Source organism: Phragmites australis, chromosome 3 (assembly GCF_958298935.1).
Source record: "Phragmites australis chromosome 3, lpPhrAust1.1, whole genome shotgun sequence".
Lineage (NCBI taxonomy): Eukaryota > Viridiplantae > Streptophyta > Magnoliopsida > Poales > Poaceae > Phragmites > Phragmites australis.
In genome coordinates, this window is record NC_084923.1 from 31,204,302 (window position 1) to 31,227,565 (window position 23,264).

Sequence of the window (23,264 nt, forward strand, 5' to 3'; positions counted from 1 at the left end):
CTGCCCTCTGAGGGGGCGGTTAGGCCTGCCGCCCTCTCAGGAGGTGATTAGGTGCTCTAATCGTCCTATCAGAGGGCTGCAGATGTGTAGTTTTACAAATTCTCCTACGAGGAATCTATTTATTTAAATTTTTAATAAAAAAAAAAAAAAAAACTCTCGTTGTTGATGTGCACCTTCCAACTTGTATCTTGAAGATTTTGTCTATCAACTTCGACCCTTTCGCCGTGCGTACGTGCACGCACGTCGTCCGGCCAGGCCACCGGCTACTTTTCTTGGAGAACAGCTGCGTTTCTTTCATTTCTTCCACCAAATCATTTCGCTCACGGATCATCCACACCCAAGCGCTCCCGCCAAGACCATCAATGGCGCCACCGCAGCAAGCCGGGACGGCGATGCCAGCCGCGGTCGGATGGTCGGCGTCGGCCTTCGTAGCCGCCGTGCTCGCCCGCCTGATCCGCAAGGGACTCGAGCTGCTGGCCGAGCTCGACGAGGCTGCCGCGGGCCACCTGCGCCGCCTCGAGGGCCTCCTACCGTCCCTGTGGCGCGTGCTCGACGCCGCCGACGCGGGCGCTGTTGACGTCGGCGCGCGACCCGTTCAGGACCTCCTCGATGCCGCCTACGCCGCGGACGATGTCCTCGATGACATCGAGTGCGCGCTCCTCGGCGGGGCACAAGACGGCGAGCGTGGCAAGGGCGCCGAGGCGTGCGGCTCGGCCGCCCCCGTGGGCCGGAAGCCGCGCAGCCCGCTCCGGTTCCTGCTTTGCTTTAGCCCGCCAAGGAGTGCAGTTGCTAGCACTGGTAGTGCCCATGGGAAAAGCTCAAAAGCGAAGATCGGTAGCGTTAACTTGGACGGATTGCGAGATGCACTTGAGATCATGGCGCAAGCTGCGTACAGGTGCACGTCCATTTCTGAGGACGTCGCGCCACAGAAGAACTATGCCACGATCGTTTCGGGGCAAACAGAGGATGCAGCAGGGGAAGCAGAACAGGATGTGTATGCGTCTGACGACGTCTTTGGGAGAGAAGCTGAGGTGGAGCAAATGCTGGAGATGATGAGGTTCAGCGACGACCCACACTACCGCCTTGGCATCGGCGTCCTCCCCATCACCGGCAATGCAGGGGTCGGCAAGACGGCTCTGGTGCAGTTCATCTTCCACCACGAGGTCGTCCGGGCCGAGTTCCCCGTGCGGATGTGGGTGCACGTCTCTGACACGCTCCAGCCAAGAAGGCAGATCATGGATCAGATGGTCCATGAAGTTGCCGGGCTTGATCGTGAGATCGACGATGTTGGGGAGCTTCTGCTGAAGGAGTTGACCGGCAAGAGGTTCTTGCTTGTGCTTGACGACGTAACTGACGTCGTCGACACCCAGTGGGGAGATCTAATGGAGGTGCTGAAACCAGCTGCTAGAAGGAGCTTGATCATTGTGACAACTCAATCTGAAACTGTTGCGACAGCAATAGGCACGATGCCGACATTAACCCTTGGCCTTTTGGGATTCGATGATTACTGGAAGATGTTCAAGCATTTCGCATTTGGCGGTGCAGAGGAAACAAATGAGTGCACTCTGTTGGGGGATGACTGGGACGACGTCCAGGAGGAGGAATTGTCACCAATGGAGCAAATTGCATTAGAGTTAGCAAAGAAGATGGCTGGCCATCCGTTACCAGCACGGGTAATTGGGCGGGCGCTGTACTTCCGGCAGGAAGATGAAGACCACTGGAGAAACGTGCTGGAAGATAAGCTGTGGGAGCACCGAGATGTCGGTGGGATCTCGCCGGCATTGTTGCTGAGCTATCGTCACCTCGACCCTCGCCTCAAGCAGTGCTTCGCATATTGTGCAGTGTTTCCCGGTGATTATGTCTTTAAAAAGGAAGAATTAGTGCAGATGTGGATAGCTCAGGGACTGTTATATTCTGATCATGCTGCGGCAAGACTGGAGGACGTCGGCGGTGAGTTCTTCGATGAACTGGTTAAACGATGCTTCTTTCAGCCTATCGGAAAAAACAGATATGTGATGCACAATTCGATGCAAGAGCTAGCACGTGAGGTGGCAACGAGCCGATTCTTCATGATTACTGACAGCTCAAGAGACGTGCCACAAGAAGTTCGTCACCTGACCATCCGGACTAGTAACCTGTCAAAGCTGAAGAGAGATTTGGCGTTGCTGATTTCTCCTAACCCTGATCATCATTTCCTGTACCGAATTCGGACAATTCTTTTCTTTGGAGATTTCAGCAACTCAGATGAAATTCTCGAGGATTTACCTGAGATTTTCACCAGGATGAAGAGTGTGAGAGTTCTTGGCCTATCATGTATAAACATAACAGATTTGCCCGCAGAGATCGGCCTCCTCAGACATCTCCGATATCTCAATCTGTCAAGGAACAGAGTTACTGACCTTCCAGGGACGCTATGCCAGCTTTACCTCCTCCAAGTCCTGGATGTCCATCGCAATTCTCCTTTGCTCCATCCTCCCAATGGCATTGCAAGTTTGATTCACCTGAGGCATCTGTACGCAAGTGAGTCGTTTCTTTCAAGCATACAAGACATACAGAGTCTCTCAAATTTGCAAGAGCTGCATGCATTCCGTGTTGGAGGTAGCTCGCCCATCGGTGCCTTGCGACGAATAACGCAACTCCAAGGCAAACTTCGCATTGGTGATCTCCGTCAGGTTGAAGTTAGTGAGGTCAGCAAGGGCATCTTGAAGGGAATGCAGCACCTTAATGCACTACAGTTATCATGGAGTAGCTGTAATGGCCATGGCAAAGAGATTTCCAAGGATGAAGAGGTACTTGAATGTTTGCAACCACATGACAACCTAAGGGATCTCAGAATCATGGGCTACGGAGGCATCAAATCCCCATCATGGTTGATGAAGACCTCGAGTTTCCTGTCGAATGCGACAAAGATGTACTTAACTGACTGCATGAACTGGAAGAACATTCCTCCCCTACATGTTCTGCCCAGCCTTGAGGTTCTCGAGATCAGAAATATGCATTCTGTCAGCAAGGTGAGTACTGTTCCCCAACGACCAGATCAAGACTTGTTTCTGAAGCTCAAGAGGCTCGTCTTCGAAGGCGCGCCGCATTGCACTGAATGGTCAACAGGCAACTCAAAATCAAGAAACATGACGTTTCCATGTCTTTGTGAGCTCGAGATAAAGAACTGCCCAAAGCTGACAACCTTCCCTGATCTTCCCCTTTCACTGACAGTCTTGATTACTGAGAATGTTGGTCTCGAATCGCTACCAAGGATTCATGACAAGAAACCATCAACAGAAGAAACCTTGGAGGCGACATCGAAAGAAGGCAGGTGGACATCTCGGCTCACCACATTGCAAGTTCATCAGTGCCACAAATTGAGGTCTCTAGACTCTGGTCTGCTTCAGCAGCAGCACCTCCTGAAGTCCCTTGAGTTTCTGTCGATCAAAAACTGCGACAGTGTCATGTGCGATATCCCCGATGGGTTTAAGGATCTCACTGCGCTGAGGGACATCTCCCTGTATGACTGCCCGAAGATGCTTGTCGACCAGTTCCACACGTCGGTGCGAACGGTGGAGATCAACGAGTGCTTTGTTGCACAAGGTGCATGGGTAGAGGACCACCCATTCCTCTTCTCTGTGTGGAAACTGAAAATAACAGGCTGCTCGCATGCAAGCAACTATCAGGAGAGTAGGATCAAGCCTATGGATTGGTTGAGCTGCCTGTTCAATGTGAACCACCTTCATCTGGAGAACACAATGCTCCTGAGGTTGGGCATGTTTGACCAGCTTCCTTCTCTTGAGATATTAGAGATCGACGGATGTGACACGTTCTTTGCCGATTTATCTTATTTTGCGTGGCTTGAGAAGCTGCAGATCCTTAGCATTACGAACTGCAGGGAATTGTGCGGGCTTCCGGAGAACTTGTGCGCGCTGCCAGGGTTGGAAGAGCTCTGTGTACAGAACTGTCCGGCCATGGACGCGTTGCCGACGAACGGCCTGCCGACGTCGCTGAAGAGACTGTCGATCTCTAACTGTTGTCCTCGGCTGATTGAACGGTGCCTTGATGATGAACTTGACAGGCCAAAGATTGCATTCATTGGTGTAGTTTACATTGATGGGCAATGCATTCAACCAAAATGAGTTAACATGTATGTCTTTCTTTAATTGTACATAGGCTGTCAATTGCTTCATATCAATTATTTATCATACAAAGAGAATGAATCCTGTGTCTCCAGGCTAGTGGTGAAAATTATAACATATGATATTACTGCTCTTGGATTGCTCTTAGAAATTTTTTGGTATAGAAATACTACAGGCATACTAGAACCAAAACAGAGTTTTACAGAGTAAACACTGCAGAAAATAAAGTCTTGAAAAATAGTTTACCGTCCTAATCATCTCCTATATATATTTCCAACGAACAGTAGGTTGCTATGCTCATCTCATATATTGGTTGACGTTGAGGCAAATATGTTGTGGCAGTCCAGTGAACCTATCAGACACTGAAAGGACGACTGTAGGAAATGCAAATCTGCAATTTCTTTCATCTGACCCACTATCTACACTGGCACACCGCTCATTTGCTCTTTGAGTTTGTTTCTTTAAACTACATGTGATGTACTTTAGAAATGAATAACATCCAATATACAAGAATAATTGTCGTATCGTATCTTTCTTTGGATGAAAAGATATAGTGAATTTTTAAATCAATACATGTATTACTGATGCATTTGTATTTTGAATAAGCATAGCTACTTATGTATTTTTGCAGAACAGTGGTTAAGGTTCCTACTCATTATCAATATTTATACGAATACAAAGAAGAATATATATAAAGGAGTGAGAATCAGGTATTTACATAAGCTATCTAGCCAGTATTTCTACTTATGTTAATACAAGGAAATGTAATAACTTGAAAAACTCAAATATTTACACATTTATTTGTATACAAACAATCTAGCTTTCATATAAACATATCTAATGAGCTCGACAATACGTCATTCATGTTTAAATGTCATTTTTGTTACATTTTGAACATGTTATTATCCAAAATAACAAATCGCGACAGATAGTTGGCACTGAAACCATTCTTCCACTCATATTAACAGTTAACAGCAGATCAAATCAACCAAATCCTGCTCAGCTGCATTGACTCAACTATAAATCCTAGTATCTGGGCATGTGCTCGTGACATTAGAAGCCATCTTGGTTTGGCCAGAAACAATCGCGGTGATAGGAATTTATAAACCAAGGGAGAAATTAACATGTAAATTATAGAGGTATGGTATGATGCAATACTTAACATAACCAATCATTGAAAATTTGGTTCCTAGAACATGCTACACAGGCCACAGCAACAAAAACAAATGAAACACATGAGATAGATTTTAGTGCAGATGCGATAATGATGTGAAATTTACCAGCTAAGTGCTAAAATTAGATGTTCCTGCCTTCCTGGTCACACTTACACCAACTATCAATCTTTTTTTGCACTGTTTGTTTGCATCAGATGTGTTCCACCACTTATTACATAGGACAAAACTCGTCTGCTGCCGAACCCCCGAACTAACGTTGTATTGACTAAATTCTTCTTTTTCAAGTTCCTATAAAAATCGAAATCGAAACTTACCAAGGGCCTTTTGACAAAGGGGGCATTGGGATCCAAATCCTTGGGATTCAGTTAAAATTTCTGGTCAATGACCCCTTCCTAACATTCCATTAGTGTCTAAGGCTGTACGAAAGGAGGAAAGGACAAATGCTAGATCATTGAGTTTGAGATTGACAAACGCTAGGCCATACTTGTTTCTTGTATGCTTGATGAACGATGCGAACTCTCTACACCCAGTGGTGGTGTAGGATGGCCGCGCCACCATGCCACGGGCTGCTTGCCAGAGCAGCCCGTGCGGCGCGAGGTTCTGTTGTCTGAGCTCAGCACTCTCGTCCCTAGTTGCTCGCTAACGTCATCGTCACCATATGTTTATGTTGTGTGGAAATTAGGGACGGACCGATTAAGGCAGTAGATACTCTAAAAATTCATTCTTTATAATATTATTGTACTATCTCTTAATACTATTATAATATTCTCTATTTTTTTCATCTTCAGCAGATATTTTATTTCCTAACTTCTATTACTCTCTTACTCCTTTTAAGTCCACATTCATCCTTATAACCACCTTATAACCAGTGTTACAGCCTCCTCTTGACATCCACAAATTTGCTGCCGCCCCTGGCTGTCCACATTACTGTAACACAACTGTAGCAGTAGAAGCCCCTTCCGCTCGAGCCGTTTACCGGCTGCACCGATCGGTAAAAGTAGCGGCACAATGATAGGATTCCTTTTTGCAGTAGCTGCGGGAGTCGCCGTGAGTGGGCCTTCGTACTATAGGCTTCAATTCAATCGGGTCCTGATTAGTTTGTTAACTACATTGCTGAACCTTTAGCCCATCCCCTCCTTGAAGAGCAGTCTTTAAGCACGCCTATAGATATAAATTAGGTAGTTCTGATCACTACTTTGTTAATATTTTTTAACTTAATAAATAGGAGTGAATCTTTAGTTCATATTTTAGTTTTGGATCGATCCAATGACAAAAGAAAGACAAAACGTGCATAGACTCAGCAGGCAGCCATGGTGGGAGCAGGAAGGGAAGCGGGCAGAGAAACAAAAAAAAAAATGCAATCTCTATTTTTGAGAGAGCGGGAGCTTTGCAAAATCATCTTTACTAAACCCACATGCATATGTGGTGTTAAGATCAGAAAGAGTTCATTGAGAGCTTTTTTTTTGTTTGAAGCAAAAGGCAGAGGAGTCCCTACCTTATATTTTCATCGTTAGTTTAGCGTTAAAAACAAGGAAGTTCATCAAAATCTCACCCTAATGAACCACAAGTCCACACCCGAGAGATAATATGTTGCTCTTATCAACTTCACTACGGCGTGAATGAGAAGTACATGACATGACATTGTATCAGGCTATCAGCTCACTTGGAGGTCCTCTTCTGGTATTGCTCCTTGACCCACTTGATGCCGCTGCTTGTCCCGGACTTCACCTTCTGCGCTCCGACCAGCGCGGCCGCCTTCGCCTTGATGAATCCCTCTGACGCTGCCGCCTTCACGTTGCCGGTGACCGTCTTCTTATCCGCCTTTGCGTTGATGCTGCTGCCGTTGCCGCCGGCTCTTTTGAGGCTTCCGTTGTCACCAGAGCCCCACTGGTCCGCCCAGGTTGGTGCATCGTCCTTGGAACCCATGGAAGAGCTGCAGTTGAAACAAAAAGATTCTTGCCGCATCAAAGCAGATCAGATGCAAATATAGATGAACATCTTTCAAATGGGAGGGAGTGCCAAAACTAATGGAGCAAATGAACAAAGCAAACAGAGCAGTGTTGTTTTTGAAGCAGATTGCAGACACCGATTATATTTTTACAAACAGAGTGCAAAGAACTGCCATATCGTAGCAAGAATATGCGACGAATCATCATGAAGCAAACATAATTCAAAATTTAGATACCAATGTCTAGACTCTAGTCTACTACAGTATATTGATAGAACAGTTCCTATTAATGCAGAAATAAAAACTCTCAGTAGACAATTATTAATGGATCAGAAACTAATGAAACTAAAAGGAAGGAACAAAGGAATGCAATATTTGGACATATGCAAATTTTGAGATACCTTTTCCTTCAGTATATAATTTGCTTGGCTGGTCTTTTGCTCCAGGGATAAGCAAACACGGGGTAGAGCTTCCCTTCCTTCTTGTTTGTGCCTTGCGGGCTTGTCTTATATATACAGGTTGCAGGAGCAGAAAATTTGGCTTTGCTTCATCGGTTGTAGTTGTAGCTGGCAAGATGCCTTGCTTTAATGTCTCTTCAGTAGGATAGAAAAATCCTTGTTTTTCTTTGTATGAATAGAACTAATTCATTGGATCCCCTGCACTCCTGAGCTGTCAGCATGACCTGCCAATCTGCCAATACTGCACTACTCTCACAGAGCCGATCATGATAGATTGGGCCCTTTTTGCCCCAACGGTAAAGAGAGATGCAAGATTCTGCGAATCCCTATGCAAAAGGATTTACTTACAACAGTTTAAAGTAACTTTTTACTATAGTCAACCCGTACATTAGACACCTATATTCAGTTTAATAGTGCCTTTGATATAAGGATTCCATTTACTCCAATCCATTACAACTTGGTCGCACCCAATAAACGTCCTCGATATATATTTTTCTAATAAATGATAATACAGATTTTTCATAAATTTTATTAATGTAGTTCACCTTTATATGATTTTCTGGAAATTCTAATTTCCCATATTATGATATACATTTAGATCTTCATATATAAATTCATTTCATATAATTGTGTTTTGATGAAGTCTCCATATAATTGGACTTGAAAGAGTAATTTTTATTTTATTTTTTCAATCCAAAATCTTGTGAACTATATTAGATAGACCTTCGTAACACTCCAAACGGAGATTTCTCTCTATTCCCTCTGGTATTCGCTTTATGACACGCAGATTCCCCATCATGTATATAATCCTACTTGGAAGGAAGCCGATTCCCCATCATGGATATAATCCTACTTGGAAGGAAGTCAATATTTTTCTAGAACTTTAAAATATGACTTTTTTATTAATTGTGTTAGGCATTGAATTTTGATATAATTAACGTATATGGCTAGAAGCAACGACCCCCTATCGGCTGACCTAATGGCGATGGATCCAAAGGCCGTGGTCGACAACGGTGTGGAAATTTCTAAAGATCCAGCGACAGCTGTCGCTACCAACGGTACCGGCACTAAGTTACCAACAGAAACATCCGTAGCTGGAACCTTACGTGCACCCGACACGACCCTCCACCGGCGAACCACGGGAGGGCAGATGCCTCCTGGCCTCTCCCGACGACTTTCGGTGGGTGCGCCTCCGCTCGTGACGACCCACGGCTCAAGGGAGAAGCTCCCTCCACCATGGAGCTTCATCGGCTTGACTGCCACCGAGCCTCGATAGTGATGAATTCGTACTCCGGACGCTAACCTACAAAGAGCTCATCTGAGTCTCAGATCTCTTCCAGAGTTGGATCCGACGAATCCACTAACTCCTATAGTCAATGAAGTCAAGATTCTACTCGATGCAGCCCAGATCCAAGTTGCTCAAGCAAACAATCCCAGCAATTCCAGGCCCCCAGTCGGTACGGTCCCAGCTCGAGGAGCCACAGGCGGGAACGCTCTCGAGTAGAGGAATCTCATATGGGAAGCTCAGGTGGTCAAGCCAGAACACGACACTATAGGCAAAACTGTAGCTGCCCTATCCATAGACACAGAAATCAGGAAGACCTGAGGAATCGTATTCCTCACAATCGGCATGATCTACGAACGATGATCGAAAACCACCATGAAGAACACCGTGAAGATAATCGCTTCCACTATGACTGTAGATCTACAGAACGAGATGGCCAACCCGGCAAGCTTCTCGATTTCCTGGTGTCAAGTCGCAGCATTGAGGCCAACCCACGCAAAATTGAGGCTCTGGGCCAGATCCGGTCACATCAAACACTGAAGGAGGTTCAGAAACTGAAAGGTTGCATTGCTGCTCTTAGTCGATTCATTTCCAGGATGGGCGAGCGAGGAATGCCTTTCTTCAATTCGAGTGGATAGAAGAAGCGGAGCGCGCCTCCCAGGACATAAAAAGGTACTTATCTTCTTCATTAATTCTTACACCGCCTAACGAGAAAGAGGAGCTCTTTTGTATATTGCAGCTACCCCACAAGTTGTAAGCACGGTACTAGCGGACGAAGGGAATGTCCTGAGAAATAGGCCAAGGTCCAGAAACCTGTTTATTATATGAGCGAGGTTCTAGACGATGCTAAGCTACGATACCCGCAAGTATTGATGTCTTCCCGCAAATTACGGCACTACTTTCAAGTGCACAAGATCACCGTCATAACGATATATCCATTGAAGGATATAATACACAATCAGGAAGCTACTGGACGAATCGCACAATGCGCAGTAGAACTAAATAAGTTCGACGTAAGCTACACACCACGCACAAGCATGAAATCCAGAGTGTTAGCAGATTTCATCGCCGAATGGAAAAGCATTGAAGAAACAAGGCCAAACATGGTTGAAGATCACTCGAAGCTCTTCTTTGATGTATCGCTCACGCTTCAGGGCTCGGGTGCTGGCATTGTACTCAAATCTTCAACAGGCGACGAACTTAGGTACATTGTTTAATTAGACTTTAAAGCTTCTAATAATATCTAGAATGTGAAGGACTGGTAAACGGGCTCCGCATAGCTACACCACTTTGGATTAAACAACTTCTTATGAAAGGGTACTCACAGCTAGTCGTAAACCAAGTTCAAAAGGAGTACCAGTGCTTGGACAACAACATGACGGCTTACTTACTCGAGGTACGAAAGCTCAAGCAAAAGTTCGAAGGGCTAGAAGTGACGCATATCAGAAGGAGTGATAACTCTGGTGCGGACGAACTTGCTAGACTCGCTTCTTATCAGGCATCGGTACCCATAGGAGTCTTTGTTGAGAAACTCCTTAAACCATCTGTCCTGACAGTTTGGCGAACGGATGTTGCCTAACCCAACCAGCAGTCTAGCCAGGTCAACGAGGCAAAACCCACAGACACGGATGTTGCACTACTCGAACGCAACCCGACTTGGATGACTTTGTACCAAGCCTATCTCGAGGGTCGAGGCATCCGTGACGATGATGCGTCTGTAGGGAAAATTGCTCGTAAATCCAATCTCTACATTTTGGTAAACGGCAAGCTCTACCGAAAGGGGAATAACAGAATCTTGATGAAGTGCATCACTCAGGAAGAGGGCAATAAAATATTGCTCGATATCCATGGAGGCACGTGTGGTAATCATGCGTCTTCTCGCACCTTGGTCGGAAAAATTTTCCACTAGGGATTCTATTGGCCGACTACTCTCCAGTATGCTTCCGAGCTGGTCAAAAAGTGCGAGAGCTGCCAATTTTTTAGAAGGCAGACCACTCGACCAGCCCAAGCTCTACAAACAATTCATCTTTCTTGGCCTTTCTCCATCTGAGGTTTGGATATCCTGGGATCATTCCCAAAGGCCCAAGGTGGTTACAAGTTCCTATTCATGGCTATCGACACATTCACCAAGTGGATAGAGGCCGAACCCATAGGAAAAATAACCGCAGAAGCGGTCAAGAAGTTCATGAGGAGCATAATTACTCGATTCAGCATTCCGCGTCGGATAATTATGGATAAGGGTAGCCAGTTCAAAAGCGGAACCTTTATTGTGTTTTGTGAAGAATTCGGCATCAAGACTTGTTTCACCTCAATAGCTCACCCTCGGAGTAATGGTCAAGTTGAGTGTGCTAATGGTATAGTCTTGCAGGGTATTAAAACTTGGGTCTTCGATAGGCTAAAAGCCTACTCGAAATGCTGGGTAAAAGAGCTTCCCTCAGTACTATGGGTTGTTCATACGTCGACTAATAGGGTCACTGGTGAAACTCCTTCTTGGTTTATGGAGCGGAAGCGGTGCTTCCGACCGAGTTGCAATTCGAATCACCGCGAGTGGAAAGTTACTCAGAAGAAGGGCAGGAGCACTTACAAGCGGATGACATAAATTTACTTGAGGAGTACCGAAATCAAGCATCTATTCGAGCGGCTAAGTATCAACAGGAATTATGTAGATATCAAAGCCAGAGAATTCAGCCCAAGTAACTCGCTGCTGGGGACCTCCTGCGAAAGGTACAAAAATAGGCACAGCGCCACAACTTATCGCCTAAGTGGGAAGGACTTTACATAGTAGTCAAAGTCACCTGACCTGGATCAGTACGGCTATCTACTCCGAACAGTGAGATACTTGAGCACTCGTGGAACATCGATCAACTCCAAAAGTTTTATTGATAAGGTAGATTACAGAAAGGATCTACCTAGCTATGGCAAATAGTGAAGATCCACCACCTCCGAAAGTTTTAAAGAGTATGGACTCTCATTCACCTCTGAACGAGTTGAGGAACCTTCTATACTCCTCCCTCGGGTGGCAATTGATCACTCCAGGAATCGACTGCCGACCAGCATACGGGCCAGGAAAAGTGGCCAAGGCGAAGGTCTTGCTGGAGCTGATGAACGGCGCCGGTGATGCCGAATGGTCTTCTGCCTGGCGCGAAGGTGATCTGGCAATTTTCGACAGAGAAGGTGACCGTGCCTCCTTCACTAGCGATGACTCAGGTGCTCCACCACCGAAGACCTCCATGGCAGCTTGGTCGATGATCCGGTCGAGATCACCACCATCCTCATTCCTCTCTAGTGTAGAGCGCAGCATTGAAGCATAGGTCTTGATGTAACGGCGAACGCGTGATCCACGGTGGATGTTTCTTCACTCTCCTTCTGAGGCCTTCTACTCAAGTCTTTGTCATCGGAGGACGTGATGATGATGACCTCAGGAGGTATCATGGCGAGAGGCCTAGGGGAAAAGACTTCTGGGATCGGCTCAAGAGGCAGAGATGGAGTGGAGGCCATGGCTTCAAGCTCTAAAAGTACTAGGAGGCAATGGGTAAAGGAAACAAAGGAGATGACAGATAAACAACTTCAAGTTCCCACTATTTATACCGGGGGAATGGGTTGTACTGTGTAAATGTGGCCGTCAAGATCCGAAATGATGGTGTCGCCTCGGGCGCGTAGAGCGTTTGGTGGAAGTCATGATGGCGTTATGGCTTGTCTTGTCTCTTCAAATAGGGATGGGCAGCCATTATGACGCGTCATATCAATGTTGTGGTGAAAACGAGTACAAATGGGAGTGGGGTCTTTTAATGCCCACCTGCCCACTGGTTCAAGTTCACTCGATAATCATATTGCAGTCAAAACCATAACGCTCAGGGGCTTGCATCCTCGAGTATTCAGCCTCACTCTTCGACCGACTCCATTATCGAGTAATGGTCGAGAACAAGCCTCATCATGCACATGGTCGAGAGAGAGATTCCGTCGAGTACAGGGTTCTGAGCTATAAAACTACTTTCCGATCAATAGTACAGATATGTCCTTCTTTACTCTCCAATCGAGTAATTTCTTCCTCGACCATAGAGTTGGGGGCTACATAGTAATACCATATGTTTGTTATATGTTTTTTTTGCAAAATTTTATATGGCTCTGTGTCGATTACATTGAATAGGAACAACGGAGGCATGTGTTGGGTCGATGATGGACAGCTATACATTAGGAGGCATAACGGCATAGAGATTGTCAGACATCTCATGCCTAGCGGCCAAAAGGGTTCTAAAGTCCTAGTTTGTTTCGCGTGTTCTCTCTATCGAAGTTCATGTTTGTATGCTGATCGAAGCGCACGTTGATAAAAGTTCACAAAAAATTTGATATGCTCTTTCTTTTTCTAGCTCCGTACTAGTTTTTTTCTTACTATTACGGTCTTCTCGAGTACTTGAGGGCCGCGCATCTAATAACTTATCTAGTTAAGATTTCAGGTTTACAGATATATAATCGTATGGTCTTGAGAACGATGACAACATGCATCTATTAGTTATTGCATCTACTTATGCTAATCCTATTTCATTGATAAGAAAATAGCAGACAAAAGCATAATAGACTGACAAAATGTAGCGTTGTTGTGGGCATTCTCAGATCATAAAATGTATTTTGCAAGTGCCAGAACTAGATGGAACATCAATCTGAGGGACTCGCCTTACCTTCATCATTAGGCAAACTAAGCCTCAGAGACTCGACAAAGACTGGAACCACCGGCTGGACGCATTCGACAATTAAACCCGACTGCCACCAACGAAATATCAAGCGTGATTTTGTAACTCTTAAGGATACCGAGCAATGTAGCGGCACTCATAGAGGTTGATTGGGTCATGCAGTCGAGTGTCTGCTCCTTCAGCTCTTGAAGAGCCAGGACAGCAGCATCTCGTTGGGCAATGGTAGCATCCCTTTCAGTCACCATGGCTTTCTTTACGGCTCATGCGGTGTTCACTTGGTTCCTAAGTCTCTCCTGATACTTGACATTGTCATCAATCTTCTTCATTGCGTCAGCAAGAAGTTTTTCCATGTTGTTACAGGAGGACTCAAGGCCTGAAAAAAGTAAATCGGAAAGTAATTTTTGTTAGTCACCCAATAATCGAATCACACCCATGTGATCAGGGATAGACTTACGTTCAATTTTCTCTCTCTTGGCTTCGATGGCAGCTACCTGGGCACCTGTGATTTGGAGAAGAACCTTTATTGTTGTCCATGGGTCATTGGTTGGGATAGATATTGAGGTTTCTTTTCCCTTGAGCTACAGGTCTTCCCCGGGCGTGCTCGAGGCAGGATCTTTAACCAAAGGAGTTAGACCCGGATGATTGGTTGAGGCACTGGTAGCCTGGGTTTGCACCTCGATCGATAGTCTGCAATCAACAGAATAAGGGAAGAAAAAAAAGACTGCCAGTTGACCAATCGAGATCAAAATCCAAAACAAACCTCTTTGAAATTGGAAAGTGCGAGATGATGCTTGACTTTAGCCTTTTTGTAGTCATCTTCTTCGTTCTTGGTTTGGCAAGCAGAGCCAGTGGAGGAGTTACACATGGACCAGGTAAAGCCAAGACATTAGTAACCTGCAAAGAACGAGACGATAAGAATTTATTATCAAGTTAAAGTATGATTAACTAAAGAGTGATAATTCGACTGAAATTACTTCTTTAGTCGAGTCATCAGGCACGATGATCCCTCGAGTTGGTGATTACGAGGATGCGCCAGACGTCCCCTAAAAAGCTACCGTGCAAATTCGTCATCAGTAGAATGACTGAAAGAAAATCGATAATTCGAGAAGAGTTACCTTTTCGGCTGGGTCATCGAGAGTGACGGTTGCTTGAGGAGGCGATTGGGTGGATACGCTCGTCGTTCCCTAACAAAAGGCCACTCATCACAATCGAATGCATTCAAGTACCCGCTTAGGAAATAAGATAATAAGGACTTCTATTTTAATACCCGAGGACTCATTCGCTTGTGCTTGAGAGGGCTCAGATCAGGCAGTAGTTGAGAAGACGGGGACGATCTCTTCTATTGAAGAGACCCCTCGGCCTCCTCATTGGCTGTTCCCTTCCCCTTATCGATAGCATCAGCGGAAGAAGTGTTGTTGAGGTCAAAAACCTCATTCAAAAGGATGTGTTCTTGGTGGATGATTGGAGCCTACGGTCATACAAACAAGTCAGATCAAATGGATGATAACCAATCCTATTTTTTCATTAAGAAAATCCTTACATCTGGTCGAGGATTCTCAAAGGAGTAAGGCAGAATGTCACATTCTGGTGCACCAGAAGAAAAAAGCTTGTTCAACCAGGCAGTGATATCCTGAGCAGGCAGAGCTGAGAAAGAAAAGAAAGGTTTACTCGACAAAGCTCTAAGTTCATAGCAAAATGAAAAGGGAAAAGTACTAAGTAAGTCTTACATCCGGCTGCATCCCTGGAAGCATCCTCATCCCCACTGTATTCCCAAGCCAGGCGTGTTCGCGCCTTCAAGGGACTTAATCTCGTATTAATAAAGTCTCTGGCCACATGCCACTCGGTTAGGCCAAATTGCCTCAGCATGCCAATCCTATTGGCGAAATAGGTGGTGTGGTCAGATTCTCGGTGCTCTTGTGTCAAGAAGGATTTTGGACGGGGAAAAGACCTCTATACACTAAAGGAAAACCAATCGGGTCAGGATTGAAGACGTAAAACCAAAGTTTTTTTTTCAGTCTTTCGAGAAAGAAGAGGTTAGGGGAACCAAGATGTAGGAGTTTTTCATTCCACTCCTCAATTGGAAACCACACCCCCCCAACACATTTATTCTCAGTGATCTTTTTCAGTTTATATAAGTACTGAAAAAGATTCAAACTTAGCTCGATGCCAAGGAAAGCCTCACATAGATGGACAAAAATACTAAGGATGGTGATGGAGTTGGGGTTCAAGTGGTGAAGCTTAATTTGATACTGATCAAGCACATTGAGAAGAAACTTGGAAGGAGCTATGTTAAAACCATAACGGAAGAAGGACTCAAAAACTACAAACTTGTGCTCGATCTTGCAGGAAGGGAATATCTCATCGGATGCCGTCTTCCATTCAACCAGGCTGCGCGACGGCACCACTCCTTCCGCTTCAAGTTCCGCTAGCCGAGATTCTTGCATTGTCGAGGGTGTCCAGGCATTGATCATAAACCTCGCCTCATTCGTACTGATCAGGCGAGGTGCCGGCAGCTGCTGCATCTGACTACTTCTCCGGCGAGGAGGAAGTCGGGATCTCTAAGGAAGAGTTGGGATCCGTGGATCTAAAGTTCTTTCTAGTTATGGTGAGTGTTGGAATGGAGAAAGCTGCAAGGCTTTTGTAGGAAGACTGGTGGCAAAAACGAGGAATGACCACCACAAGTCCGGGTCATACGGGTAAAAAATAGAAAAGTTGCCACCGTTTCAACCACTCCCACCTTTGCAATGCCTCGATCTGCACGAAAAAAGGAATGATGACGATGTGCGAATCTCTGCACACCCTTCTACCCGCATTAAATGCGCCCATACCCATCATTTCAAATTTCGAAAGGTTTTTTAACTCTACTCGGAGTCAGGTGTCGATCAGTCGAGTTCTTTAAATCTTTTTTCTTTGAGTCTCGAGTGCGGTTAGTCACAGGACGCTCGACCCGACTTAGCTTCCACTCAATACTCGAGAAAAGATTCATCCATACTCAATTCTTTCGACCATGAGTTTTATCTACTTTACTCGACCAAGCTTAAACTTGGCAGTACTCGAGTAGATGCTTATTTTAACCTCTCCTCTGGAGTAGTGTTAGGGGGCTACTGTCGAATATCTAACTATAGGGTATATGCGCATAAGGAGTATATCACACACAGATAGGGTATGTGTAACACATATTAGGAAGCTTCAATATACAGCAGCAACACTCCCACATGACGTAGGGTATTACTCCAATCAAAGGCCTGAACTTGTATACATCGATTGTCTCATCTCGTGATTAATCCCTGCACTTGAAGGTGCCCAGTTAATTTACAGACATATTGTCAAGAACTAATCTTCGACATGTGCGTTAGCCCTCAGCACGATGGAGCATAGTGCAACAACAACCTGCGGAGATATAGGGATTTGGAAATTAATATTAAGGTTGAGATTTGGAAATTATCACTCTTTGGGAGATATTTAGGTTATCTCTTGTTTCATATTCCACGAGTAAGCCGGGAGAACACTTTCAAGACATTGTAGATATAGGGATTGAAGACAACTAAAATGGTGGTTGTTGGAGCAAGAGTTCGTCTTGCCCCAGCAAGTATGGTGAGAGTTTCTTCTAAGGAGGAGACTCAATCTTGGAGACAAAGTTTAATAGGAAGGAACACCACGAATGTATTGATGGTAGAAAAAATGGATCGATCTGGGGGGAGTATCACAGTGTAACTTGGTGTTTTTTCACCTCTGTGTCTTTTTGCCGTCTAGCCCCCTCTAGCCCAGGTGACCATGGCCCCTATTTATAGGGCCGTGCGTAGCTTGGCGTACAAGTTATCACAATGTACAAATATCTGGGATCTGACCGAATTACTAGGCCTTATCCCGGATAACTACTTTTTACCCTACCTGGGAGATAAATATCCACCGTAGTAACTATCACGGTGCCTGCCCCCTGAAGGGGGCGAGCCGGTCGCCAATTGCGGCTCGGCGCCGTATTGTCAGGGGTGTCAGGGCGGCCTTAAATGCACTAGGGTGTCAGGATAGTACCACTTGCACCGGCATTGATCGCCCATCACTTCACATTGGGTCGGTGGCAGGGAGAGACATTTTCCCCCCTGATCTTATCTTCAGAGGTTTGCTGTATCTTAGGCTTCGGAAAGCTGCCCGGGCGCTGATGGGGTGGCCTGAAGGGGTCCACAACCTCCGAGGGTTAGGCCTGCTGCTGAGAGTTTGGAGGCCAAAGGCTTCAAAGGGGCCAGGCATGGTTCTGAGTCATGGGAAGGCTTCGCAGGTACGAAGAGGTGGCATGAAGGAGCCCAATGCCTTCAGAGGTCAGGCCTTTAGCTGAGGGTCCGGAGATCAAGGCTTCGGAGGGACCTGGATAGTAATCTTCAACCATTATCCTCAGGCTAGTTTATTTTGCCTCAACAGTACCCCCTCATTCTCAGGCCCCGATGTTTTGAAGGGGGGAGAGGATGTAGAGGAAAACCAACTCCAGGCTGGTATAGAATCAAGGATGCCCGATGGCCATTCCCTGTCCTTAAGAAGTTTTTTCGTCGGGAACCATGGGCATCGATGGCGAGGCCCAATGCTGATGGTGTACTGGCGGTGACGATATGCTCCAGAGCCTATTGGAGCTGGCATTCGCGGTGTTGGGACCCTGAGATAGAGGGGCATCGATGGAGGTGGTGCACTTCGAGGTCTGTGCCAAGGCCGATACAAGCTATCCGAAGTTTAAGAGGAAGGAACACCACGAATGTATTGATGGTAGAAAAAATGGATCGCTCTGGGAGGAGTACCACAGCGTGACTTGGTGTTTTTTCACATTTGTGTCTTTTTTTGCTGTCTTTTCCGTCCCCTGCCTAGAGGACCATGGCCTCCTATTTATAGGGTCGTGCATAGCTTGGCGTACAAGTTATCATAATGTACAAATATCTGGGATCTGACCGAATTACTGGGTCTTATCTCGGATAACTACTTTCTAACCGATCACACCGTGGTAACTATCATGGTGCCTCCTCCCTGGAGTGCAACAAGTCGGTCGCCGATTGCTGCCCGGTGCCGCACTGTCACGGGTGTCATGATAGCCCTCATCACGCCGGGGTGTCAGAGCGGCATCCATTAACCTAGCCCTTTAGTGCCGGTCACTTCCTTGCAGGCAAAGCACGACCGGTACTCCTCTTCCGGCAGATCTTTCCTAAAGCCTGCTGACTCACCTTGCTGCTGTAACACCCTAATTTTTCCACTTTTGGAAATTTCTTAAAATTTGCTAGAGTCTAAATTGAATTTAAACAATTGAAAAGGTAAAAACCTATTTTTAATAAAAAAAATAAACAATTTGACATAGGATATATTTGATTATTACGCATTCATGTTGAATTAGGTAAGTAGGGTTTTTATTTGGCTTTTGATGGATTTTGTTTGAAGTTGTTTTGCATAGAAATAGAATTAGAAAAGGTTAGAAAGAAAAAGGAAATAGGAAAAAGGATTAATCTATCCTGGGCCTTTTTCATTTTTCCTCCGACCCGTTTATACTTTTTCCAGCCTGCTCAGCCATTTTTCTTTCTCTCTCGGCCCAGTTCTGCGCCCATGCTTCTGGCCCAGCTCTGCACCACCTCAGCCCAGCTCGCCCTACCGCCAGCCGAACGCGCCTTTGCTTCTGCCACCTTCGCCGCGTGCCACTGACATGTGGGCCTGCGTCCCTATCGTCTTCCTCGCGGACTCTCGGTCGAATCCGACTTGAACGCGCTGCGCCGCCGCCCTAGAGACCGAATCGAGTACGCGGCCGCCCCTAAGAAGACCCGAGCCGCCTATATAAGTAGCCCTAACCCTCCTCAGCTTTTCCCACAAGCCATCTCGCCGAATTTCATCGCTTCTCCGCGAAACCCAAGCTCCCAGCTGCCATTAGCGCTGCCACTCATCTGTCCTTGCCGCTTTGCCGCTCCAGAGCCGTCCAACGCTGTCCGAAGCCCACTTTCGAAGCCACGTGCCACCCAGAAGCTTTCCCCAACCTCGTCGTCGCTAATTGACCACCGGAGCTTGTCGCCGACGAGAACTCGTGCTGCACTGCCGCCTCCATCGTCGACGGCCACCTTCCCGTGCAGCTGAGCCCTCGGTAAGCTTCAAAACAAATTCTCCGCGCTCTCCTGGTTCTGTTACGCCTCTTGTCGTCACCGCTGGCGAGCCGGAACTGATACCGGCGAGCTTTCCAGCCGTGTGCTGCCGCAGTCCCCTCGGCACCACCGTGATCTTTTTCCCCGATAGCCCGATCCTCTCTGTGTTGTTGGATCTGTTTTGCACGACCTTACCATACCACTTCAGCACCCAATCGAACAGCGCCACGTGTCTTATGCTTGAACCCAGTCAGCCGCTTTTGCCATGCCACCTTGCCACCTCAGCTGCCACCTCAATCTTTTTGCATATGTGTCAAGCCAGTCAGCAGCCACATATTAAAAGAGGTTTTTCAATCTAAAATTAATTCCAGATAATCCCTTTAATTGGTAACTTTGCAGTCTAGCCCCTGATCTTTTCTATAATTGCAAAGGAGCCCTATCTTTTTACACTTAGGTCCCTCGACTTTTCAAAAATTGTATAGGTCCTTCTATTTTTACAAAAAGGTCCCTAAAACTTTCTATTAATTACAATTATGTCCTTTTCTTAATTAAAATAAACCCTAAACTTGTTTTTAGCATATCTTTTTCGTCGTAGCTCCGTTTTAAACGATTCTTGAGCCTATAGATTCGTTTTTCAGTGATTTTTCTTTCTAGATAGGTTTTATCTTGTTGTTCTTCTATTTTGTGCTCTGTTCTTAATGTATCTTGTTTGTGTGTTTTCTGGTTATTATGCGATTAGTCAACAACACCCCAGATCAATTTGAGGAACATCAAGACCAGGAGCAAGAATACACTGAGTAGCAGCAAAGAGAAGGGAAGTGTCCTTGATCATCTTAAACCTATGTTTTCAAATGTTTTGTTTTATAAATTGCATGTCGTGTCTGTCAATATGATGGGTAGCCACCTATGTTAGGGTTGTTCCTTAGATTTTTACTTATCATCCCTTGGAACCTGGATGGTTTATGGTTAGATGTCTTTTATGGGTAGATTGCTTAGCCATGCTTTTGGGATGTTGAGAAGTGTCATAATCTTGACTAATGAACATATGCAACATGATCATTAATGTGTTAATGGTCTAGCAATATGGAACCTTAGGCCTTGAGCAAAGTGGTTTTGATGGTTGTCATGGTTATGATGTTGGTTTAGTGTTTGCTTAAGTAACCTAAGTAAGGACCGGGTTCGTAGAGCGACAACCCAAGAAGTAACGTACCAACCACGAGGCTGATATGGGTAATGTGTGACATACTGATTAGAGTCTATCCAGTGTGTGTTGTGTCAGCGTAAAAGAGGGCTTCTGGGTAGGAGTTTAGCTTGCGTAAAGCCTGGCGGTGAAACCTAGTGGGCAGACAGATACTGGATTAGTCTCTGGTTGGTGGCAAATGTCATGCAGTGATTCTTGGTGGCACACCACTGGCATGTGTTAAGTGTTTGCGCAACACGACAACATGGAATTCACTGACTCGTGGGGAAAGCTGGACAACCTCTGCAGAGTGTAAAACTGTTATAACAGCCGTGCTCACAAATATGAGAGACTTGAATCCTCACATGATTAGTGGGTTGTGGTTATGGGTTTGGTTGTGGTTATGGTTCTGGTACAAGGAGTACTAGAAGGTTGTGGTTGGTTATAGTACAGTGAGTACTAAACGGATATGGTATGCAAGGTGGGGAACCTTGTATGATGGGTGTTGGACTATATGGGTTACATTCACGTAATAATTGTTTAATGCTTTTGAGTCCAAATATGTTTTTTATTACTCGCGTTTATGCAAATATACCTTGTGTTAGCCTATTCTTGATATAAGCCTGCATACCATTACTTTCCCACAGTTGCTAAGTACTCTATGTACTCACCTTTGCTATCTCCTACAAATCATATGCTGCTCAATGGAAGACTTTGAAGATTTCCAAGATGACGACCTGGTGTTCTAGGAGCGTGTCTTCCTGCCGGTGCCTGTGGAGTGCTTGGTTGTCAATGCTTTCATCCCGCTGCCATCGTTTAGATGTTGTCATTTAGTTTTTTTTGAAGATGTTTAGATGAAGTCTTCATTGTAAGAAGTGAACGCTTATAAGTTAAAGTATTGCTTTTGTTACTTCACCTATAATGTCCTTATATGTGTTAAACTTTCTGGGCACACATAAGCCGTACCTGGTTTTATTCGTTAAAACCGGGTGTGACAGCTGCCTTCGGGAAGGCAGCCCGAGGCGGGGGCCTCGGGAGGCATGGAACTGGGAGGTGAAAGCTTTGGGAAGCAAGACTCCGGAAGGCCGGGGCTTCAGGAGGCCGAAGCTTCGGGGGACCGAGGCTTCAGGAGGCCGAAGCTTCAGGGGACCGAGGCTTCGGGAGGTCGGGTTTTTTGGAGGCTTTCGGAGACCGAGCCAGCTGAGCCAAGGGAAGGCTTCGCAGGTATGAAGGGGTACCGTGAAGGGATCTGATGACTTCGGAGATCGAGCCTTTAACTGAGGGTAAGGGAGATCAAGGCTCTGGAGGGACCTGGACAGTAATCTTCAACCATTATCCGTAGGCTGGTTTATTTTCCCCCCAACAGTATCCCCTCATTCTCGGGCCTCGATGTTTCGGAGGGGGGGAGAGGATGCAGAGGAAAAATGAACCCCAGCCTAGTATAGCATCAAGGATGCCTAATGGCAATTCTCTGTCCTTTAAGAAGTTTTTTTTGTTTTAGATACCTTGGATGTCGATGGCGAGCCCAAGGCTGATGGCGTACTGGTGGTGGAAATCTGCCGTGGAGCTTGTTGGAGCTATCATGCGCGGCGTAGGGACCCCGTGTTGGAGGGACATCGATGGATGTGGTGTACTTCCGAGGTCCGTGTTGAGACCGATATAGGTTATCCAATTTCCTTCGGTATGGTTCTTCTTGCCCGTTGAGGTTGCTAGAGTAGAGGTTACGTGTGGTATTGGAGGATCCCACACGTTTGCTTGGCAGGATAAGACGTGCCACTGCCATGTTCTAACTGGACAATGCGGGGGGTCATTTAGGGTCTTGTGCCCACGCCCCTGTCACGCGCTGAAAGGGGTTTGGGTTATTAATGTGATGGGACGTTCGTGCAGGAAAACGAGGCATTCATCGTGGAGCACTGCCACGTATTGGAGGAAACCCGGATATGCCCCCCCAAGTATTCAATGGGGGGACATGTAGATGCGGTGGCTGCTTGGCCCGGGTATAAAGCTGGGGCTACCAGGCTGGGGTCTCCACAGCTCCACGAGCGAGCAGTTAACCTTGACTTGAGTATGGCATCGTCTTCCTCCTTATCATCTTCGGAGATGTCGATGATCTCGACGGCTTCTTCGGGAGCTGGACCATTTCGGTCGTCGGCAGAGGCGCCGGTGACTACGCTGCTTCCATCTCTGCAGGGGAGGTGGTTGCCTGCCGCTCTGGCCCGACCTTTGGCTGGGGAGGCCATGCCTGTCGAGATCATCGATATCTCTGTTGACGATGAGGAGATCGACTGGGATCTCCTGCGGGGGAAGA

At 46.2% G+C, this 23,264-nt stretch overlaps 2 protein-coding genes across 2 annotated transcripts; one reads left to right on the plus strand and one right to left on the minus strand.

Moving 5' to 3' along the window:
- The first annotated feature begins 216 nt into the window (after positions 1–216).
- LOC133912805 (putative disease resistance protein RGA1) lies at positions 217–4,215 on the plus strand. The gene has a single exon (XM_062355720.1). It carries the CDS (start codon positions 363–365, stop codon positions 4,122–4,124), a length of 3,762 nt encoding a protein of 1,253 aa, XP_062211704.1. The 5' UTR covers positions 217–362; the 3' UTR covers positions 4,125–4,215.
- A 2,547-nt stretch (positions 4,216–6,762) lies between these two features.
- LOC133911135 (uncharacterized) lies at positions 6,763–7,844 on the minus strand. The gene is made up of 2 exons (XM_062353337.1): positions 7,649–7,844; positions 6,763–7,232 (listed from the first exon to the last, which is right to left on the minus strand). The coding sequence occupies exon 2, from the start codon at positions 7,223–7,225 to the stop codon at positions 6,959–6,961; it is 267 nt and encodes an 88-aa protein (XP_062209321.1). The 5' UTR covers positions 7,226–7,232; positions 7,649–7,844; the 3' UTR covers positions 6,763–6,958.
- Positions 7,845–23,264: the final 15,420 nt, after the last annotated feature.

What these genes read in the sequence shown, in the direction of transcription:
- LOC133912805 (XM_062355720.1), top strand. Translation starts at nt 363, where the DNA reads ATGGCGCCACCGCAGCAAGCCGGGACGGCGATGCCAGCCGCGGTCGGA.
- LOC133911135 (XM_062353337.1), bottom strand. Translation starts at nt 7,225, where the DNA reads ATGGGTTCCAAGGACGATGCACCAACCTGGGCGGACCAGTGGGGCTCT.